The 17,749-nt window shown below is 55.1% G+C and overlaps 1 protein-coding gene across 2 annotated transcripts in view; it reads left to right on the top strand.

The window, feature by feature from the left end:
- The window catches only part of ARHGAP39 (Rho GTPase activating protein 39), a 95,997-nt gene that overhangs the window by 72,146 nt on the left and 6,102 nt on the right, over nucleotides 1–17,749 (top strand). For both annotated transcript variants that reach the window (XM_088538041.1, XM_088538042.1), the window contains exon 4: nucleotides 12,311–13,697. In XM_088538041.1, the coding sequence (XP_088394167.1) occupies nucleotides 12,311–13,697 (1,387 nt within the window). The remainder of the gene's footprint in view (nucleotides 1–12,310; nucleotides 13,698–17,749) is intronic.

Below are 17,749 nucleotides of genomic sequence, written 5' to 3'. Positions count from 1 at the left end.
AGAGCCACCTCATATTGACAAAAAACAGAACTTAGTAAAGCTATGTTTGCAAAGAGCACCACAGACCTAGCCGTGACTTCATACTCCATGATGCCTTGCGCTTGTGGAACTTCCCATGCCAGAGGTTTTTCCATGTCTTGATGGTTGATGGCTCATCTGAGGATGCAGGTATCCGTGTAATCCATGGCCACAGCAAGGCTGGCTGAGTCAGTGCAGGCTCTATGGAGCTCCTGGAGAAGCCAGCCTGGAGATGGGAAGGCCTCCTGAGACATGAAGTCACCTCTTCCTGCCCGGGGGGTCCTGCTGCTTTGCAGGTTCTATTTGCAAGACAGAAACTCCCAGCTTTTGCAACAAGCTTTTTGCCCTGTGAACCCAGGGCTGAATTTAGGGTGCCCACAAGTTTTGCTGCAGCCCAGATGGCTCTTGGCAGCTCTTTCTTGTTGCTCTTGGCCTTGGCAAACAGCCACCGCCTCTCTGCTCCTCAGGGAAACAGCGTCGAAGGGAGAGAGCTCAGGGCACCCCCACTGATTGCTCCGCACTCTGGGTCCTTGCTAGGAGCTGGGCTTGGAAATGCAATTTGCTTTGCATTCCCTTCTCTGGCCTGTTTACTTTTGAAGCCTTAAAGCCCTCTAGGCGCTGCTCCTGCCGGGTGATGCCAAGTTCCCGGAGCACGCGAGCTCCCTGCCAAGCGTTTGGCATTCCGAGTCTCCGGGACGGAGGACGGGGCGCTCGATATGGGTTATTCTTATTTGCATCGTGACAGCACCCAGGGCCAAGATTCCCATTGCGTGCAAGCTCGGAGCAGACAGGAGGGGTCAACGAGACAGTCTGTGACTGTGCAATACGCAGCAATTCCAGTCTCAGATTGAGGCGGACCCAAGCGTCCCACGTAGAGTCCCCCAGAGATGTTGGCCACATGCCATCCTCTTAGAGGCTCATGCCCCATCCAGCCAAAGCCCTTGGCTTGAAGCCCTGGGCTGTGGGGTGAGGTGCACTTGGCCATTAGAGCTGCAGACGTCGGCTGGGACGGATTAAAAGCCGGTGGCTCTGGTGGCCCCGTCACCTGTTGCAGCAGCTGCTTCCCGGGACAGCGCTACCCGCCCCGTAACTGAGCTCCTTCAATGCGGCCACCCAAGCAACCGCTTGGACCGTCAGAATTAATTGCTGCTTAAATGGGTACTGAAGAAGGTGCTTTCTAGGAGAAGGACCAAATTCAGGTGGTGATGGGGACACTGATGTAGCCCCAAATCGGTTGTGTGCAAACACGGGCTAGATGCCAATAGAAAAACTTAAGTTTTCGCAGGATCACCATTTTTTCTGTGCACTGGATGGATTTAACACCCTTTCTGCAGGCAGGGAGAGAGAAGGGAAGCGATTTGGCAGGTCCGGAGCCATCGTTTGGGTTGGGACAGGAGTTTGCAGGTGCCTCCCGCTCCGCGTGCTTTGCCGTCAGGCATCAGATGTGTTTTCTTTGGAGCCAGCCCTGGGAAGCAGGCGAAGCGCCCAGGCACCGGGCAGCATTTGGGCCCCGCTCATTGCAGAGCTGCAGGTCGCGGCAGCAGCTGCTGCTGGACACGGGCAGGACGCGGCGCCAGCCCTGGTGCAGCAGCTGCCCGGGCGAGCTCTGCTCTGCCAGGACGCCCTCAATTAACAGATTGGGTTTCAGCGCGGCAAGCGGGTTGCATCAGCACGTGCCGCGCTGCGGGAGATGCCGCCATCCCCCCTGCGCCGCCTGCACAGCCCCAGCCGCAGCCCCCGCTGCCCTCCCCCCATCGCTTCCAGCCGGGATGCTAATTAGCAGCTTGGCTTAATTAGCTGCGAGTGGGCTTCCTTCTGGAGGAGCCCGTCTCAAGTGCCCTCTGTCTGCGGGCTGCCAAGGGAGATGAAGAGAGGAGCTGTTGCAGATAAGGGGCTTTTTTAACTGTGTGAGTGCCACATGCATGTGGCACTTGACTGGGCCTCCCCGATCCCTCTTCTGCTCAAGCTGCTCTGGTGGGGAGAGCTGCACATGGACCTTTCCAGTCCTACCTCATTTCAGTACCAGCTACTGAGGTTTGATGTTAAGGAGGACGCATGCCATATTCTGAAAATCGCCCCACCTGAAAGTATTGTGTTTTTTGCCTCTCCCGGACTTGGCTGGAAGCTTTTCCCGAGCGGGGTGCATTTCCCGAGCGGGGTCCCAGGTGAGCTGGCAGGAGGCCCCTGGCCAGCGCCAGCCCTTGTGCCCCTAATGCCTGCGCTTGCCCCAGAGCTCCCCCGGGTCCTTCAGAACCAGCCTAGATGTTCAGCAGCTTCCAAATTACATTCATGAAATGATCCCAAAGGCTTTGCCATCGGGTGGGAGATCAGGGCCTTCATGCAACAGCCTTCTCACGTCCTTCCAGACTTCCCCTGCCCTCCAAATCTTGCTTTAGTCCTGCAGATATTTCTCAGAAGCCATGGTAAGCACAAAATGCCTCCTTTGAAGAACTCTGAAGGACAAGATAAGAGGTAGGAAGGCAGCAAAGTTGGTGTAGGGATGGAGGGTTGAGTTGTACAACAAGGTTCTGTGGTGCCTGAAGAAGCTTTATGAGAGTTAGTCCGTCGCTTGCTCTCTTCTAGGCATGTGTGCCCTTGTGCTTCTGTCACCTCTCCTTTCTCCAAGGAAGGAAGAAGCTGTAGGACTTATAGGGGGTTCGGTGAAGTTCGTGAGCCGGGTGGCTCTGCAGATGCTGCAGCCTTCAGGACGATAGTGTGAAGCAGAGGGAAAGGTGCCTGGAAGGAGCATCTTCCGTCCACTCCCTTTGGGTGCTGGGTAGTCAAAGGTCCTGCTTGGCATCGTCTTCCCCACGTGCACCTCTGGGCTTGAGCTGCCCGGGTTGCCCAAGGCTCTGCAGCAAGACCTCGAGGAGCAGCCGGGGATTTTTCCACTTCATTCATAGCACCGAGTCAGTGCTCCGAGCCAACAATTGCTATGAGAGATTTTCTAATATAATGAAGATTAGTGAGTGTCATTAAGAGGATGACGTCTTGCTCCGTCTGTCTAGAAGGCATTTGTAGGAAAGCCCTGCATCCAAATCCCATCAGGAAAGGCAATTACAATAACTGTGCTTAACCCTTTCCTCCTTACACCTTTGGGTTAGTGGTCCCTGGAGCCTAGTTTGCTTAATGGCCTCATTTCTCCTCCTATGGCTCTGTTGAGCAAGTAGGACTCTCTGCTGATCCAGGCAGTGGTTTTAGGTCAAGAAGTGTTTCCCACTTTGACAAATCTCAGATCCCTATCGTCATTCCTACCCGTGCCAGCACGTGGACTGGAGCTCGCTCTTGGCTCCATTGCTTGAATGTGACACCAGTCAACGGCTGCGCGGGGTAGAGGTCCCAAACCTGCTCGATCTGATCTCTGCATCCGAAAGTTTCAACTTTCTGCCCTTAATTTGTCTCCCCACCCAGCAAGCAGCTGCTCAGCTCCTGTGACCCTCTTTGTCCCCGAGTGCTGGTTGGTAGGACGCATTAGTCACAGCTGCCGCGTGCGCGCGCTTGGGAAGATGCTGGAGCTGCCTGGCGGGGGGAAGCACAGCGAGCCGGACATGGAGCGTGACAGCAGAATGGCCAAGACCCTGCTCTCCTGTCCTGCTCCCTAGGAAATGGGGATTCATTTCATGGGGATGTCCTGAGAACAGGAGAGTTTGGCCTGAAAATGTGCCCTCAATACCTGTTGAAGGCATCTCTGCTCTGGGGAGAAACCGAGAGATCTGCTTACTTGGGTATAGACAACATCAGGCTCCTAGGGAGACCTAGGGAAACGTCCAGGATGGCCTGGCTCCTCCAAGGATCTGCCAGGAGAGCTTGAGGAGGTCTACCATCTTCTGATGGATTTCAACATCTCATGGTCAGGAGGAGTCACTTCATAGCTGACTGTCTAGAAAAACAAGTAGAGAGACCAGGAAAGAACTGGAGGTGGCTTCCAAGAGACATGGCTCCACATATGGGCTTCTAGGCCTGAGGCCTGGGATCTGGGTGTACATCTGCCAGGAGGACACTGTGGTGAGACACGGCTGCAGTTGGCCACCATCTCCTCCCTATCTTTGTCTCTTGTTTGTCACATGGGCTGTGTTCTCCAGGGGTTGCTATGTTCATCTTCTAGCCACAGGAGTGTTCAGCGACCAACCCTTGCATTTCCACCCGTGCATGAGCTAGCAGATCGGTAGCTCAGTAGTGCCTTCACGTGGACATTGGCCGTGGGTTTAATTTCCATTGGGAGCCTCCTGGCAAGGTGTGGGAAGCCAAGTCTTCGGGAGAAGACTTGCTGTGTCTTGCAAGAATCCTAAGGCAAAGTTCAGGAGGCCCCGTAACAGACATGGAGCCTCGTTCCTGTCAACAGGCTGCACATTTAGCAGCGCAATAACAAAACTGGTCGTGGTGCCAGGGAGGAGGAGATCTTCACCCACTTGCTCCTGCCCTCAGGCCTTGGGCAACACTTTGCCACTTTCTGAATTCTGCTGAGCCTTCCACATTCCTCCCAAAACTCTTGACAAAGCCACACGTGTCCCCAGCATTTGCTGCCTGCAGATGGCTGGGGATGCACCTGCCTGGAGAAGGGCCGCGGTGGCTCTCCCAGCTGTCTCGCTTGCAGCACAGCCCAGGCCCACGTGCCTTGCTGTGACCAGCTGTCTGGTTTATCTGGCTCCTCATCATGCTCAGGCTTCATCGCTTGTGACTCTGAATTAAAAGCAGCTTAAGACTTTTCTGTAAATAAATGTGTTCGTTCCTCGTAGTTAAAGGTAAATCTGTTGCCTGGTTTCTTTAGAAGTAATGAGCAGGCTCGGATCGAATACGAGGGATTCCTCAGAGAGCTTTGCCACAAGGTGGGTATTCCATAGAAAGGGAAGTGTGGCCGAGTCCATCACGGCGATTCCGAACCCACTGCACAAGGTGGGCGCCGTGGACCACGTGGGGCAGGAAGGCACCATTAGGGCAGCCTCTTTTCTTGCTTCCCTCCTGCAAGGGGGGCTGAAGACCTTGCGTGACAAAGAGCATGGGGAACAGGGAGACTCCTCTCCCTCCGGGACGGCTTCAGCTTCCGCTCTGGCAAATTGGAGTGGAGGCCGTGGGAGCCGCTCACCCGAGATGTGAGGAGGTTGCAGTGTTTCAGCAGTGAACAGAGGAAATGTTTAAAATAGACTTCCGAAATTAGAGTTTTGGAGTGTAAAGGGGCCCAATGCTACCATCAACAGAGAAGAGGAACCTGGTAGTGCCAGAAGTTAGCCTTTTCCTTTCATTGGAAAGAAAAAATAAATAAGACTCAGCGAGGCGTTCTGCTTAGCTCAAGGCCAACTTTTGCTTTAACTTGTTCTAGTTTTGCTCTGGTGATTCTTTCCCCTGGGTATTTTGCAGTGAGGCTTTTGCTTGCTTGCATGACGCACGTCAACACTTCAGCAGTGGTTTAGCTGGCGAACATGAAATCATCCTGTGCAGAGGGCCTTTGGGAGGCTCCAAATACCCTTGAAATCAAACTTGAGTGTCAGCAGAGATGAACCCAAGATGGAGCTTCAGCCTTCTTATAGCAGAGATGGAGTCTGGGTGCTGGAGTTGGGTTCCTGCCCTACAGCTCTATCCAGCCTGATTAAATCCACTCCTTTTCCACTAAATAAAATGGGAAGCTGGTGAGTGCCATGGAGGGCTTCCCGGGCGAGCAGCTGGTTCAGTACCTGGGAAGCTCGAGCGCTCTGTGCAAGGGATGCACAGGGGCTCTCCTTATCTTTGGCAAAAACGGGATTAAAAACATTGCTGGCGTTCCTTAGATCTGGTGCCTGGCGACACGGTGGCCATTTACTCCTTGTCCCTGGAGCTCCAGCTGCCCCGAGCTCCAACCACATCACCCAGCCCCGCGGCGGCTGCAGCCACCCCGGGTCCCCGGGGTCCGGGCTTTGAGGAATTTGGCTGGGCAGCCAAAAAAGTTCAAGATTTCAGGTACAACCAGAACGCTGGACTATTCATAGCAATCGTAAGTCTATATATATATACATGCATATTTATATAAAATGCGGTATTTACAAATTGGTGGGGGTGGCAGCACTTGCGGATAAAGCCCCATGAAGGCTTAAGAAACAGGAATTTCAGGCTCCTTCCCTGTTCCATCGTGTAGTTACGGGCTGGGGAAGCACTCACTTTTCTGCTGGCTTTCGCACTGTTGGGAAGGGCAAAAAGGCTTTGGTTTCGTGTTCATCATTCGGCCAGAGCTGCCTCGCTGGGAACCTGCAGACACCCAGCCCCAAGTTGCTGCAGGAGTGACGATTTCACGTTTTTTCCCTGGTTTTCCGGAAGAGTCTTCTCCAGGCATCCCATTGGGCAGCAATCCAGGAGGATCCATTAAGCTCAGCAAGGAGGAAGGTGAGGAAGAGCACGGTGGAGCAGCTGGGATGCAAAGGGCTCCTCCGCGATGCAGGTGGGCGCTGGTGCACGTGAAGGATGCTGTGAGCTGCTGCATTTGAATTCCAATCAAAGGGCCTCCTCCTTGCATGGCAAAAAAAAGCAATTTAATTCTTGAGCTAAATCACAGCCTTCACCTGGCAAGGACCCAGTAATACTAAGAGAAGCAAAAAACTGCAATCATTTAGGTAGGTTTTGTGGTGGTGTCTACTCTTGCTTCAATGTGGCTGCTTGCGAAGGCAGCACAAGAGCCCTGGGAGCAGGAGATCTAGGACTGGGATCTGTAGCAAAACCTTTTTGTGCTCCACAATAATCCGGGGCAGCATGAGGGAGCTCCCAGGTTTATCGGTTAATATTCCACAGCAAAGCAGAATTGGTTTATTGGTGGTAGCAGTGCAAAGGGGTTTTGGAGCCTGCCTGCAGAAAGAGGAAAAGGGGGTGCAAAGCCTGGAACAGGCTGTTGTCTCCATCCGTGCCAAGACAATCCTACTGTCCTGAGAGCCCAGCAACCATTTTGACCATGTTCTTCCATAAGAGAAGAGGGATTAAAAATCATATTCTTTCATAAGGTTCCTAGGGAGCAAAAGCCATTTAGTTTTAGCCTGGGCAGTAATTTTTTTCTCTGTCTTTACACATGAACTTGGAAATACTTTTTTTATTTGATTTGCCGAGTGTTGCTGGTGCCAAGTGCTGTGGAGTCTTCCTGTGTTTGACTTCCAAGATCTCCAATAGCTTAAAGGGAGAGTTCCCAGCGCCACGGCTCTGTTTACACAGCACTGAGTGATAGGGAACTGTTTAATATTCCATCATCCTTTCCTTTTAAGAGCACCCTTGGACATGCCTGGAGTTTAAATGCCTCGAGCATGCGTGTGCTGGCCAACTCCTGCTACCAGTGGGCAAAATGAACTTAAAATACCCAAGAGGTGACCTCGTTTTTTGTGCATGACAGTAACCGTCCACCCCACGACTGCAAGCGCATCGGGAGCTCATTGCTAATTGCAGATATTGGGGCCTGACATAGTCTTGGCAGACTGGGGAAGGAGAGTGACCGAATGAGAGCAAGGGACATCATTGAAGGTCTTTGCTGTCAAAAGCTTGTGGAAGAGGAGAGCCCGACAGAGCTGGGAAACTTGCTCTGGGTTTGCAAAGTGTTGGTGTCTGCTCCCTTCTCCTAGAAACTTTGGGTTCTTCATGGCAAAAGATGTGTGGAAACCGGTCATGGTTGGGTAACACAGGTAACTGGGCGACTCCTCGGTCACAAGGGCACAGAATGGGTGAGGGTGGCAGAGACCTTTGGAGGTCACATGCCCGTGTCCGTCCCCTGCTCTGCCCAGCCCTGCAATCTCACCCTTAGCTAAGAGAGGAGCCGTGGAGGTTTCCCTTGGATCTGAGCACCCCAGGGCTCCCACGAGCTGTTGTTCAGGGCCCCAGCATTGGGGTTGAGCTTCCAGAGCAGGAGCTGGACGCGGCGCTTGCTCCTGTGCTGGTGGCACAGGGACACTTTCCACGCTGGTGACACGTGGCCAGGCAATAGTGGCTGAGGAATAGGAAGGGCAGTGCAGCTCCCTGGCATGTAATTATCACCGTTAGCAACCATGGTGAAAATAAACGAGCGCTCTCGGTGCGAGGATAATTGATGAGCTAAGAGGAGCCCTTGGATGATGTCCAGGTGGCAGCGGGAAGGTGATTTGTGGCCAGTGTCCTCGAGGGGCTGGCAGGGAGGCCGCCTGCACCCCATAGACGTCCCCAGCTGAGAGCTCAGGTCCCTGGTGGGCTCTGCAGGGTCATTTGGGTGCAGGAGCCCTTGGGATGGGGTTACTTGCAATGGGTGTTTTGGTCTCTGGCCTAGAAGGCTTTCCTCCGTCTCCCCACTGCAAGAGCCTAGGCTCTGCAGGACACACTCCCAAGGTTTGGGGTGGAATTATGGGAATCTGGAAGGATCAACGAGGGAGCAGGACACTTCAACATCAAGACCCTAGAAGGAGGCTGAAGTCCTCGGAAGCAGAAGGGGCTACTGCAGAGGGGGAAGGAATAACATGCTATCCACGTCCCCGAGAGCTGGGATGAAGAGCCATGGGCAAGAACGAACGGAGGTGTCCCCAGAGCATGGGGACACTAACATGCTGGAATAGGTTGGCTGCAATATCCTTTATGGGAGGATTTCTAGGAAGGCCTCCATTCCATAGGTTCTGGGAGCAGCCATGGCTGCCCCACACGGGTGCGAGAACCTGCTCTTAACCCCCCAGGCAGGAGTCACAGGATAACATTATTCTGCACATCTATTATATGCAGCTTTTTGGTATCCAAAACTGCTATTAAATCTCAACACGACAGCATCCCATGGCTGCACACGGCCATGGCCGAACGCCTGGCGCTACCCCACAAATGAGGACTCCTGCTCCGTTGCAGCATCTTCCAAGACCCAGAGCCAAGCACGACTCCCAATTTGTGCAGCCCTGGGGGCTGTGCACAAAAGCCTCGTGTGGGGAGATATTTATACATGACACTTTGTGGGCATCTTTCTGCAAAAAAAAATAAAATCCATAATTGGCCTCCCTCCACCTTCTTTTTTTTTTTTTTCTGAAGGACGGAAAGGGCAAGTGGTGTGAAAAAATAACCGAGGAATCGAGAGGGAAACGAGCTAGGGGAGCGGCGTGCAAGCTCCCGGACGTACTGCGAGCGCTGCCTCCGGTATCTCCTGTGCCAGCGTGGGACTCGGCAAAGAATTAATAACGTGCCGTGCTTCCCTGGCACGCTCTGCTCAAGGAACCCAGGCCCCCATGCAGACAGGAGCGGATCCAAACTTGGATGCCCCCTGTGAGGTTGGCAAATTGCTCCCGCGCTTCCATCGGAGCTGCCTCCGCTTTGCACCCGAGCTAGGAAGCCCAGCCTGGATAGTGGCCCGGCTGGAGCAGATGGCTGGAGATCTCTGTGTCCCTGCTGCTTCTTTTAGGGACAAAGATCCCAACGGGATATCCTGGACATGTTGCAGGAGATCTTGCTGTAGCCATGCTTTGCTGTGGAGAAGGTTTAAGTCCCACTTGATAGGGTAACATGGGAAGTTCAGGAAAAATAAGGAAATTTTATTCCACCTGTGCAATCAGAGGTGTGTGGGATACACCCAAACATCCTCGATATCAAAATAAGAGGCTTCTCTTTGGTTCTTTGTATGTGGCAGGAGCAAGCGCTTAGCAAAGCAAGCGTCTCTGGTCCTCGAGGTCTAAGATACAGGTAAAATACAGACTGATAAAGTACAGGCAGAACATCTTACATTGGAGCTGAAGCAAAGGCTGGCTCTTGGCCAAGGTCAACCTTTGGGAGCCACTGTCTGCGGTGCTCGAGTCTGGACATGAGTGTCAAAAAGTAACAGGAAGACTCTCTTCTGCTGGGCACTTATGTTCTCATTTCTGGGCTTTTGGCATAAGAAGAGGGTGCAATTACATGGAATCAATGAAAGCCGTGGGGCTCTTCCGCTTTCAGGTCACCAGGAGCAAGAAATACAGTACTCAGCTGGCAGCAAACAAGAGTCTCTTGGCATCAGTCACTTGACGTGAACAGCAGCAGCACGTGCAGGTTCTCAGGCCAGTTCCTGGCAGGGTAACGTGGCTACAGCTGATGCAGGGTGTCCCTCTTGGAGAAGGAGAGGGTTGACACAGCCCCGATCTGCATCTCAGGCCAGGTCCAACTTGCTGTTGGAAGCCTTCTCTTTCCTGGCTCTTGCCCAAGTTTCTGGTGCTGCTCTGCAGTGTTTCCTCCTCCTCGCCTTCTCCAGCAGCATCCCAGATGTAGCCGGGTTTGCACTGAAGGCCCTAACAGGGTGGAGATGGCTAAGGCTGAAGCCCAAGGCTGTCTGGAGTCTTGTTCCTCTAAGGGCTTTGTACTTCGTGTCGTGAGAAGGTGGTAACTTGAGGTCACGAGTTGGTCCAAAGCTTGATGCTAACCATGGAGAATTTTCCCATTGCAAACAACCTGCTGGCTCCAAGCCGCCCTAGCAGAGGGGAACTCGTGTCTCTGGGAGCCCTGAGGAGCCCCTGGCTCCCCTCTCCTTGCACCTTCTGGCTGATCTCAGGATATCTCAGGGGTCCCCAGGAGGAGGTTGGATCAGCTCAGCCAGAGTCCCATGAGTCCGGCGCAGGCTGAGCAGCTCCCTGCACTGCGGTCCCCCTGCGTTCGTCTCGCGGGGCCAGGATTCTTCCGAGATTATAATTATTTCTGTCTGTGAATTATTAATAAAGAGAGAGGAAAAAAAATGCTCATTTCATTGCAAATTCCAATTAGAGTTGAAATGCAGAACCGGAGGATGTGCCGCGGGAATGCAAACGACCGGGGATCCAGCTGCACGTCGGCGCGGGGTGACTCGTTATTCAGAGAAAACGTTACCTACCGCAAATATAAAATGGGAAGACGAGACTTAAGGTGCAGGTGAGGGTAGGGATGAAGGAGGTCTCCTAGGCTGGGCTGGAGCAGCAGTCTTTACTCCATGGCTTGCAGAGCTTGCGGATCAGTGAGTATAAGTTGCCTATTGAGTGGTGATTTTGTGATCATTGTTTCCTTTTCCTAATGAAGGAAGCAGTCCCTATCGGCACGTGCTTGCGCCCGTATGTGCACGGCTAAAATGGGGCTACAGGAGTCACCCGGGGAGCTCTGGAAGTGTGAAAAGCTGCTGCGGAAAGGGTGAAGATAAATTTATTCTGTGTCCACTAAGGGCAGGACAAGGATAAATGGCCATAAATTGCAATAAGGAAGATGCGAACATCAGGAGGGACCTCTCTGGCAGTAAGGCTGGCTGAGCCCCAGAAGAGGTTGCCAGAGGGGCTTGTGAAGTCCCCAAGTGTGATGAGCTTTAGGACCCTTTCTGACAAATGTTCTGCCAGGGAGGGCGGATGTGGCTGGAGCGGGTGCTCTCATGAAGGCCCTCCCTTTGCAGATGTTTTGCGACCTCATATTTTATTATTTGCTCTTGAAAAATATACCCCCGCTTCCGTGAGCCTGCCTAATCCCGGTTTCCGTAGCTGTTACTCTTGCTCATGACAGGGGCTGCCGATACATTTCTGCACGCGACGCCTGGGACCAAGGCCACTGTGGACGTGGCCTCTTAGGGTGAAGGTGACTTCTCTCACCCAGCCACTCTGCTGACAGTGGCCACATTCTTCCTTCCCACCTAAATGAGATGGTTGGTGCCAACCTAAGCCCTCTCTCTAATGGGGCGACTGCAAAGTGCCATGGCAATCAAGGTGAGGAGCCTCCATCCCCGCGTTGTCGGGAGCTAAGCAGAAAATAGTGTCGATCCTCATGGGAGCATCCTCTTTCCAGCACCTGACTGGGAGCACCGTGCTCCTTCTCTCCCCGTGCAGCCGGCAAATATCCATGACAGAGCTGTTTGCTATGACCTTGCTTGGGTGCTGAGGCTCGCACTTGGAGGGATTGCGAGCAGTGGCCTCCGAGCTCTGCCTTGTGCAGCTCCAGGGACGCAGCATCTTGAGTGGGCACCTCCAAAATAGCATTCAGGTAGGTGCCAACAGGGGCACCTTGCTCTGAGTGTTCTCCCCAGTGACATGTAGATGCGATGGATGACCCCACAGTGTGACAGGCCCTGTGAGCAGCTGCAAGCAGTGAGGGGTAACTAAGGCTGACCTCAGAGCTGTGCTCTGAGGGACCCGTCGCTGCTCTTCCAAGCTGGACTTGGCAGCTTCCGTGTCCTTCACACATAGCTGGAACACCCAAGGGGGTCACTGAGGTCCTGTGGGACTCCCGGCTTGAGGCCAGTGCCTGTGTGTGTCTGTCCCCAGTGCGAAGGTGCTCCTCACCCGATAGCTTCACATTGGGGTGCTTGGTGGGACACGGGCTTCGTGCCCACTGCCAGGAGGGCATCCTGACGTCACCCTTGTGTTTGTGCCCGCAGGACATCGTCACTGCGCTGGAACGCCGGCACCAAGGAGCGCATGCTCATCAAGGTGACCGACCGCGAGCCCAGCTTCCTCATGCACCAGGGCAACGGCTACGTGGGCGAGGGCCAGCCGGGGAGCCGCTCGCGGCGGCCCTCAGGCGGCCAGCAATCGCCCAACCTGCAGACCTTCGCTGCGGAGGCCGACAGCTCCGTGTTCTTCCCCGAGCGCAAGCCATCGCCCTTCCTCAAGCGCGCGGAGCACGTGGGCAGCTGCTCGCCGCTGCTTGCCCGCAGCGAGCCCTTCTGCTCGCCGCTGCAGGCGCAGCACCGCAAGCACTCGAGCGAGTCGCAGCCCTCGTCACCTCGCTACGCCTATGAGCCGCCCCTCTACGAGGAGCCCCCCATGGAGTACCAGGCACCCATCTACGACGAGCCACCTGTGGACATGCAGTACGAGGCCAGCAGCGCCTACAAGGCCGCCTCGCCGCAGAAGTCGCCCATCCGCAAGCCTCACCCCTTCCTGCAGTCGCCCAAGCAAGGCTCCAACTCGCCCTACCAGCAGCTGGTGCTCACCAAGCAGAAGTGTCCCGACAGGTTCATGAGCCTCGAGTACAGCCCGGCCGGCAAGGAGTACGTGCGGCAGCTCGTCTACGTGGAGCAGTCGGGCTCCAGCCCCAAGATGAAGACAGGGCTGCGACACAAGTACTCACCCAACCCCATCGGCGGCTCCTACTCGCTGCAGCACAGCCCGTGCCTGCTGCGCGACCAGCACCTCGACGTCAAGTCGGGCGATTACAGCAGCATGGAGGGCCCCGATTTCGGCCCCACGCTGGCGCCGGCCGACGATGCCATGTCGTGGTCCAGCCAGCAGGACACCATGTCTTCCACAGGCTACTCACCCGGCAGCAGGAAGAGGAAGAGCCGGAAGCCTTCGCTGTGCCACGAGCCCAACGCTGCCGCCGCGGAGGCACCAGGGGAGCGTGAGGCGGTGGGCGAGCAGACGGCAGGCGAGGAGCGCGCGGGGCCTCCGCGGACACCGGGCGGCCGCGCCGAGGCCAAGGCGGCGGAGGCGGAGGCGGCGCGCGGCTTCCCCGAGCCCTTCCTGGCGCAGGCCCGGCTGGCCTGGGAGGCGCAGCAGGCGCACTACCACATGAAGCAGCGCAGCAGCTGGGACTCGCAGAAGGACGGCTCAGGCTACGAGAGCGATGGCGCGCTGCCCTTGCCCATGCCGGGCCCCGTGGTGCGGGCGTTCAGCGAGGACGAGGCGCTGGCGCAGCAGGACGGCAAGCACTGGAAGAGGAGCACCTTCGAGAAGCTCGGCTTCCCCCAGATCCTGCTGGAGAAGAGCGTCTCTGTGCAGACCAACCTGGCCTCCCCTGAGCCCTACCTGCACCCGTCCCAGGTAACGCCGCTCCCGTGCGACGCCGTCTCACGTTTCACGGGAATTCACCGTTTTCCTCATTTTCCAGGAGGAAGCCCATGGGCAGGGGAGTCCCTTGGTAGGAACCCTGGGGCCAAACTCTTCTCAGTGGCCAGTGACAGGACAAGGGGTAATGGGTACAAGTTGAAACCCAGGCAGTTCCATCTCCATGCGAGGAAGAACTTCTTTCCTGTGAGGGTGCCAGAGCCCTGGCACAGGCTGCCCAGAGAGGCTGTGGAGTCTCCTTCTCTGGAGATCTTCAAAGCCGCCTAGATGCCACCCTGTGCCCCGTGCTCTAACCGTCCCTGCTGAAGCAGGAGGATTGGACTGGATGATCCCTAGAGGCCCCTTCCAACCTCAACCATCCTGAGATTCCTGAACGGACGGTCCCGTGAGGCTGCTCAGCCCGGGCCGAGCGTCCTTGGCAGCAGGAGCAGGGGGCAGTGCAGAACATCCTGGAGCGATGCAAGGGTGGGCAGAGCAGGTGGCTACTGAGAAGCATCAGGGGATTCCCATTGGATTCCCCACTTGAGCTGGCATTTGCCACCAGCTACTGTGGAACTGGTCTTCCAAGTATGGCTTTGGCCACCCGGGAAGGGTCCCCCCAGGGCATCTCCTGCCTGGCAGAACTGGCAGCCCTAGTGCCCACATGTAGCTGGAAGGGGATGCCAGGCAGGACCTGCTCCCTCTTGGTGCCCCACAAGGTCCTGTTGGGACCTGCTGGGCTGGGCGACTTCCCACCCCAAGGCGACAGCAGGAGGGATGGGGCCTCTTATGGCAGGTAGGTGACATTGGTCTCCATCCAGGACCATCCTCAGGGGCAGCACCTGCAGGTCGGCCCAGCCCGAGGGTGACACCTCCATCCCTACCAAAGCTTCCCATGGCACACAGAAACTTCAAACTTTCTTTCAGTTCCTCTGATGTTTTTGGCTGGATCGGCGGGGAGGTGGATGCATTACATTTACATTGCACTGTTTGCAGTGGTGCTTTGCTTCTGTCTTCTAAATATCACTCCTAGCTTCCCATTGGATGGATGAAGGGACAGCTTTTCCTTGCAGAGACACACAGATGAAGACACACAGTGGGTCTGGCTGCCAAGAACACCCTGCGGCCACGATCCCGCCTGGTAAAAGTGCCCTAAAGTGTGAGGTTTGTGCGGGAATGATGTTCCCAGAGCCTCTTTGCTTTCCCAGTGGGAAAAAGGCTGCGGTTGCATCTCTTCCCCATGCAAGAAGGGACTGAACGGGCTTTTCCAGGAGCTCCACTTGTCCCATGTCGCAGCTGGGAAGCGGAGCCTCTTTTTGGCTGCTCCGTAACACGCCTAGTGAGGAAGATCATGATTAAAAAACCTGGCAGCCCTGGGGCAAGCCTGCAAGTGCCCTAAGGAGGAGAATAAATCGTCGCCTCTCGCAAACCATCCCTGCCAGGGCCTGCCACTGCCATGGATACAGAGAGGGCATTAAGAATAAATGTCCCCTTTCTGGTTCCTCAGCCCACTTGATTTTGCAGAGCGCTTCTCCACCAGGAATGAGGATTTATCCCCCAATTTGCCCTTAGTGGTTTGAGATATTGCACAGCTTCAAACCCGCTGCTGGACCTTCGATTTAGCAGTTCTCACATCTGTTGGTCACAGAGACCGAGTACATAGCGCAGGGGATGGCTCCGACGGCACCTTCACCTCATCCATGGCTCTTTCCCTTCGAGATTTCTTTCCCTGCTTTTCCGCTTCTTCTCCCTTGTGATAGATCGGCACTTGCAGGTGGCATCAGTGCTGCGCGGTCCCTGGTGGACCCAAGTGTCCCGAAGTTTGATAAATGCCCTTCCACTTCTTTGCTAAACAGAGGTTTTATGTGATTCTCGCCAAAAAAAAAAAAAAATCAAAATCCTTCACTGACCTGTCAAGTGAGCGGGATCCCAAGACACAGCCAGGTGAGGTCAGGAGGGTGAGTCCCATGTCCTGCTGCTCAGGAGCAGCCAAGGTGCTACCTGTATTTCCTCAGCCCCTCGAGGTGGCCTTGGTGCCCCTGGTTCCCCTCTGAGCACACACAGACCTGCCTGATCCTGACAGAAGAAGGAATTCAAGAAAGAGCTGCCCATGCGGGTGGAGGCTCCTGACGGGAGAGAGGACAGGAAGGCCCTGAGCCAGCACAACTCTACAAAAAGCAGCCAAGAGGAACCTGTGCACAAGTGCAGCGGGAGCCAAAGCCGCGAGCGAGACCTCGGGCATTGATTTAAGGCTGCTGTGAGAGGAGCAAAGGTATAATGGCTTTTTAAAAACGGATGATGCAGTGCGCAGTTATCCAGACGGGTGCAATCAGAGCTGGAAAGCTGCTTAGAGGACGAAGCCTGTTATCAGGAAGGAGGGCAGAGACCCCGGAGGTAGCTCTGAGACAGCAAATTATCAGGAAAACATTTTCCACCTGGGGGGAGAGGGGGATTTGGTGAAGATGGAAGGACGTCGTGTCCAAAGGCAGCCCAAGAAGCACCTTTTCCTACCGAGCGCCCTGTGCTGCAAAAGCTGAGCCAGCTCCTCGTCCCCCTCGGCCATATCTGCAGCCAAACACTTACGTCGAGAGCATCGGTGCTGCAAGGAGCCTGGGGCACATCCCTCTTCCCCACAGCAGCTCTCGCTTTGTTCCTCATCCTCCCTGAATTTCCCCCCCTCATTTTACATTTTTCCAAAGACTGGAGTAACTCGGGAGCCCCACCATGAGTCAAAATGTATTTATTTGCACAGTCTGTTTCATTACAGACTCACCCCAGGCCTGGCCAGGCTCGGAGCTGCTGCAGATGTCAGTGGCCAGGGATTTGTCCGTGTTTGGAAGTGGCTTTATCTCCTCTTTTATTTTTGCTGTTTATCACTGCAAAAACTCGTTGCACAGTTTTAATTTGCTTCCTCCCCTGCCTCAATCATTTGGGGAATCAGAAATATCAGCTCAAACCTCCACCTGCTTTACAGGCTGTTTTCAGAGAGCGGCAAAACTCCTGGCAGCTCGAAATACATGTTTTGCAATGGGAAAAGAAGAGATGCTCCTCATCCTGCCAGCCAGAGCAAGATGTGGTGGAAATAAAGAAGAAAATGGGAGCCAAACAGGCCACCCGGTGCCTGTCGCCTTCTCGCCTGGCGCCAGGACCCTGTAGCTCGTTCCTGGTTTGCTGACATGGTTTTGGGGGATGCACTTGAACATTTCCCCCTTCCCAACCCAAAATAAACGTCCTGCTCCAGGCTTGGCGTCTGGCATTAACGCTCAATTGTTTCTCCCTGTGCTTTAGCCCCGGGCTCTCACGCTCCCCAAGTTCATTTAGGACTCTGTTAATTAGGGCTGAAGCTAATTGCAGCTCGGCGCTGGCAGCCAAGGACCAGTGAGGTTTTGCTGTCCGTGCAAATCTCTGAAAAAGTTCCTCCTCCTCCTCGACGGGTGAGCAAGGCATGGAGGCAGCTCCCTGTCCCACCATTGCTGCTGCCCTCCCCACAGATACATCCAATCGCTCTGGCATCCCGGAGACTGGAAGGGGTCTCTGGAAATCTCCTCTTAAAGCAAGGCCTTAGATTGGGTTGCTCAGGGCCAGGATCGTTTGAGTTTGATCCCCAAGGATGGAGATCCTGCAGCTTCGCTGGCCCCTCTTCCAGGGCTTGACCACCCTGAGGGCAAAAAGCCTTTTCCTGGCATCTAAGGGGAGCTTTTCATGCCAGAATTTGTCCCCGGTACCTCTTGTCCTGTCCCTGTGCACCGCCGAGAAGGGACTGATGCTCCAAGAAGAGTCTCCTCCGCACCCCTCGGTCACTGGGAGAGCGCAGTAGGATCCCCCTTGGTCTCTCCTGGTTGAACCAACTCAGCTTCTCGTGTTCCGATACCCAAGAGCTCGTCCCCAGACGCCAGACCCACCCCCAGGACCCCAGACCCACCAGCTGGGGCTGGCTGCGGTGGCAGCCCTGGCTGGGTAAAACCTGGGTGCCCCAGACCAATAGCCTGGCCACACCGGGACATCGGAGCAGCAGCGATAGCAAATGCTGCATCTCATCCCATGCATCT

This window comes from Tinamus guttatus, unplaced genomic scaffold, assembly GCF_059628265.1.
Source record: "Tinamus guttatus ecotype Peru unplaced genomic scaffold, ASM5962826v1 Tinamus_guttatus_pri_ptg000922l, whole genome shotgun sequence".
In the NCBI taxonomy this organism is placed as follows: Eukaryota; Metazoa; Chordata; class Aves; order Tinamiformes; family Tinamidae; genus Tinamus; species Tinamus guttatus.
The sequence above is the reverse complement of the archived record's forward strand: the minus strand, read 5'-3'. Positions and strand labels throughout refer to the sequence as shown.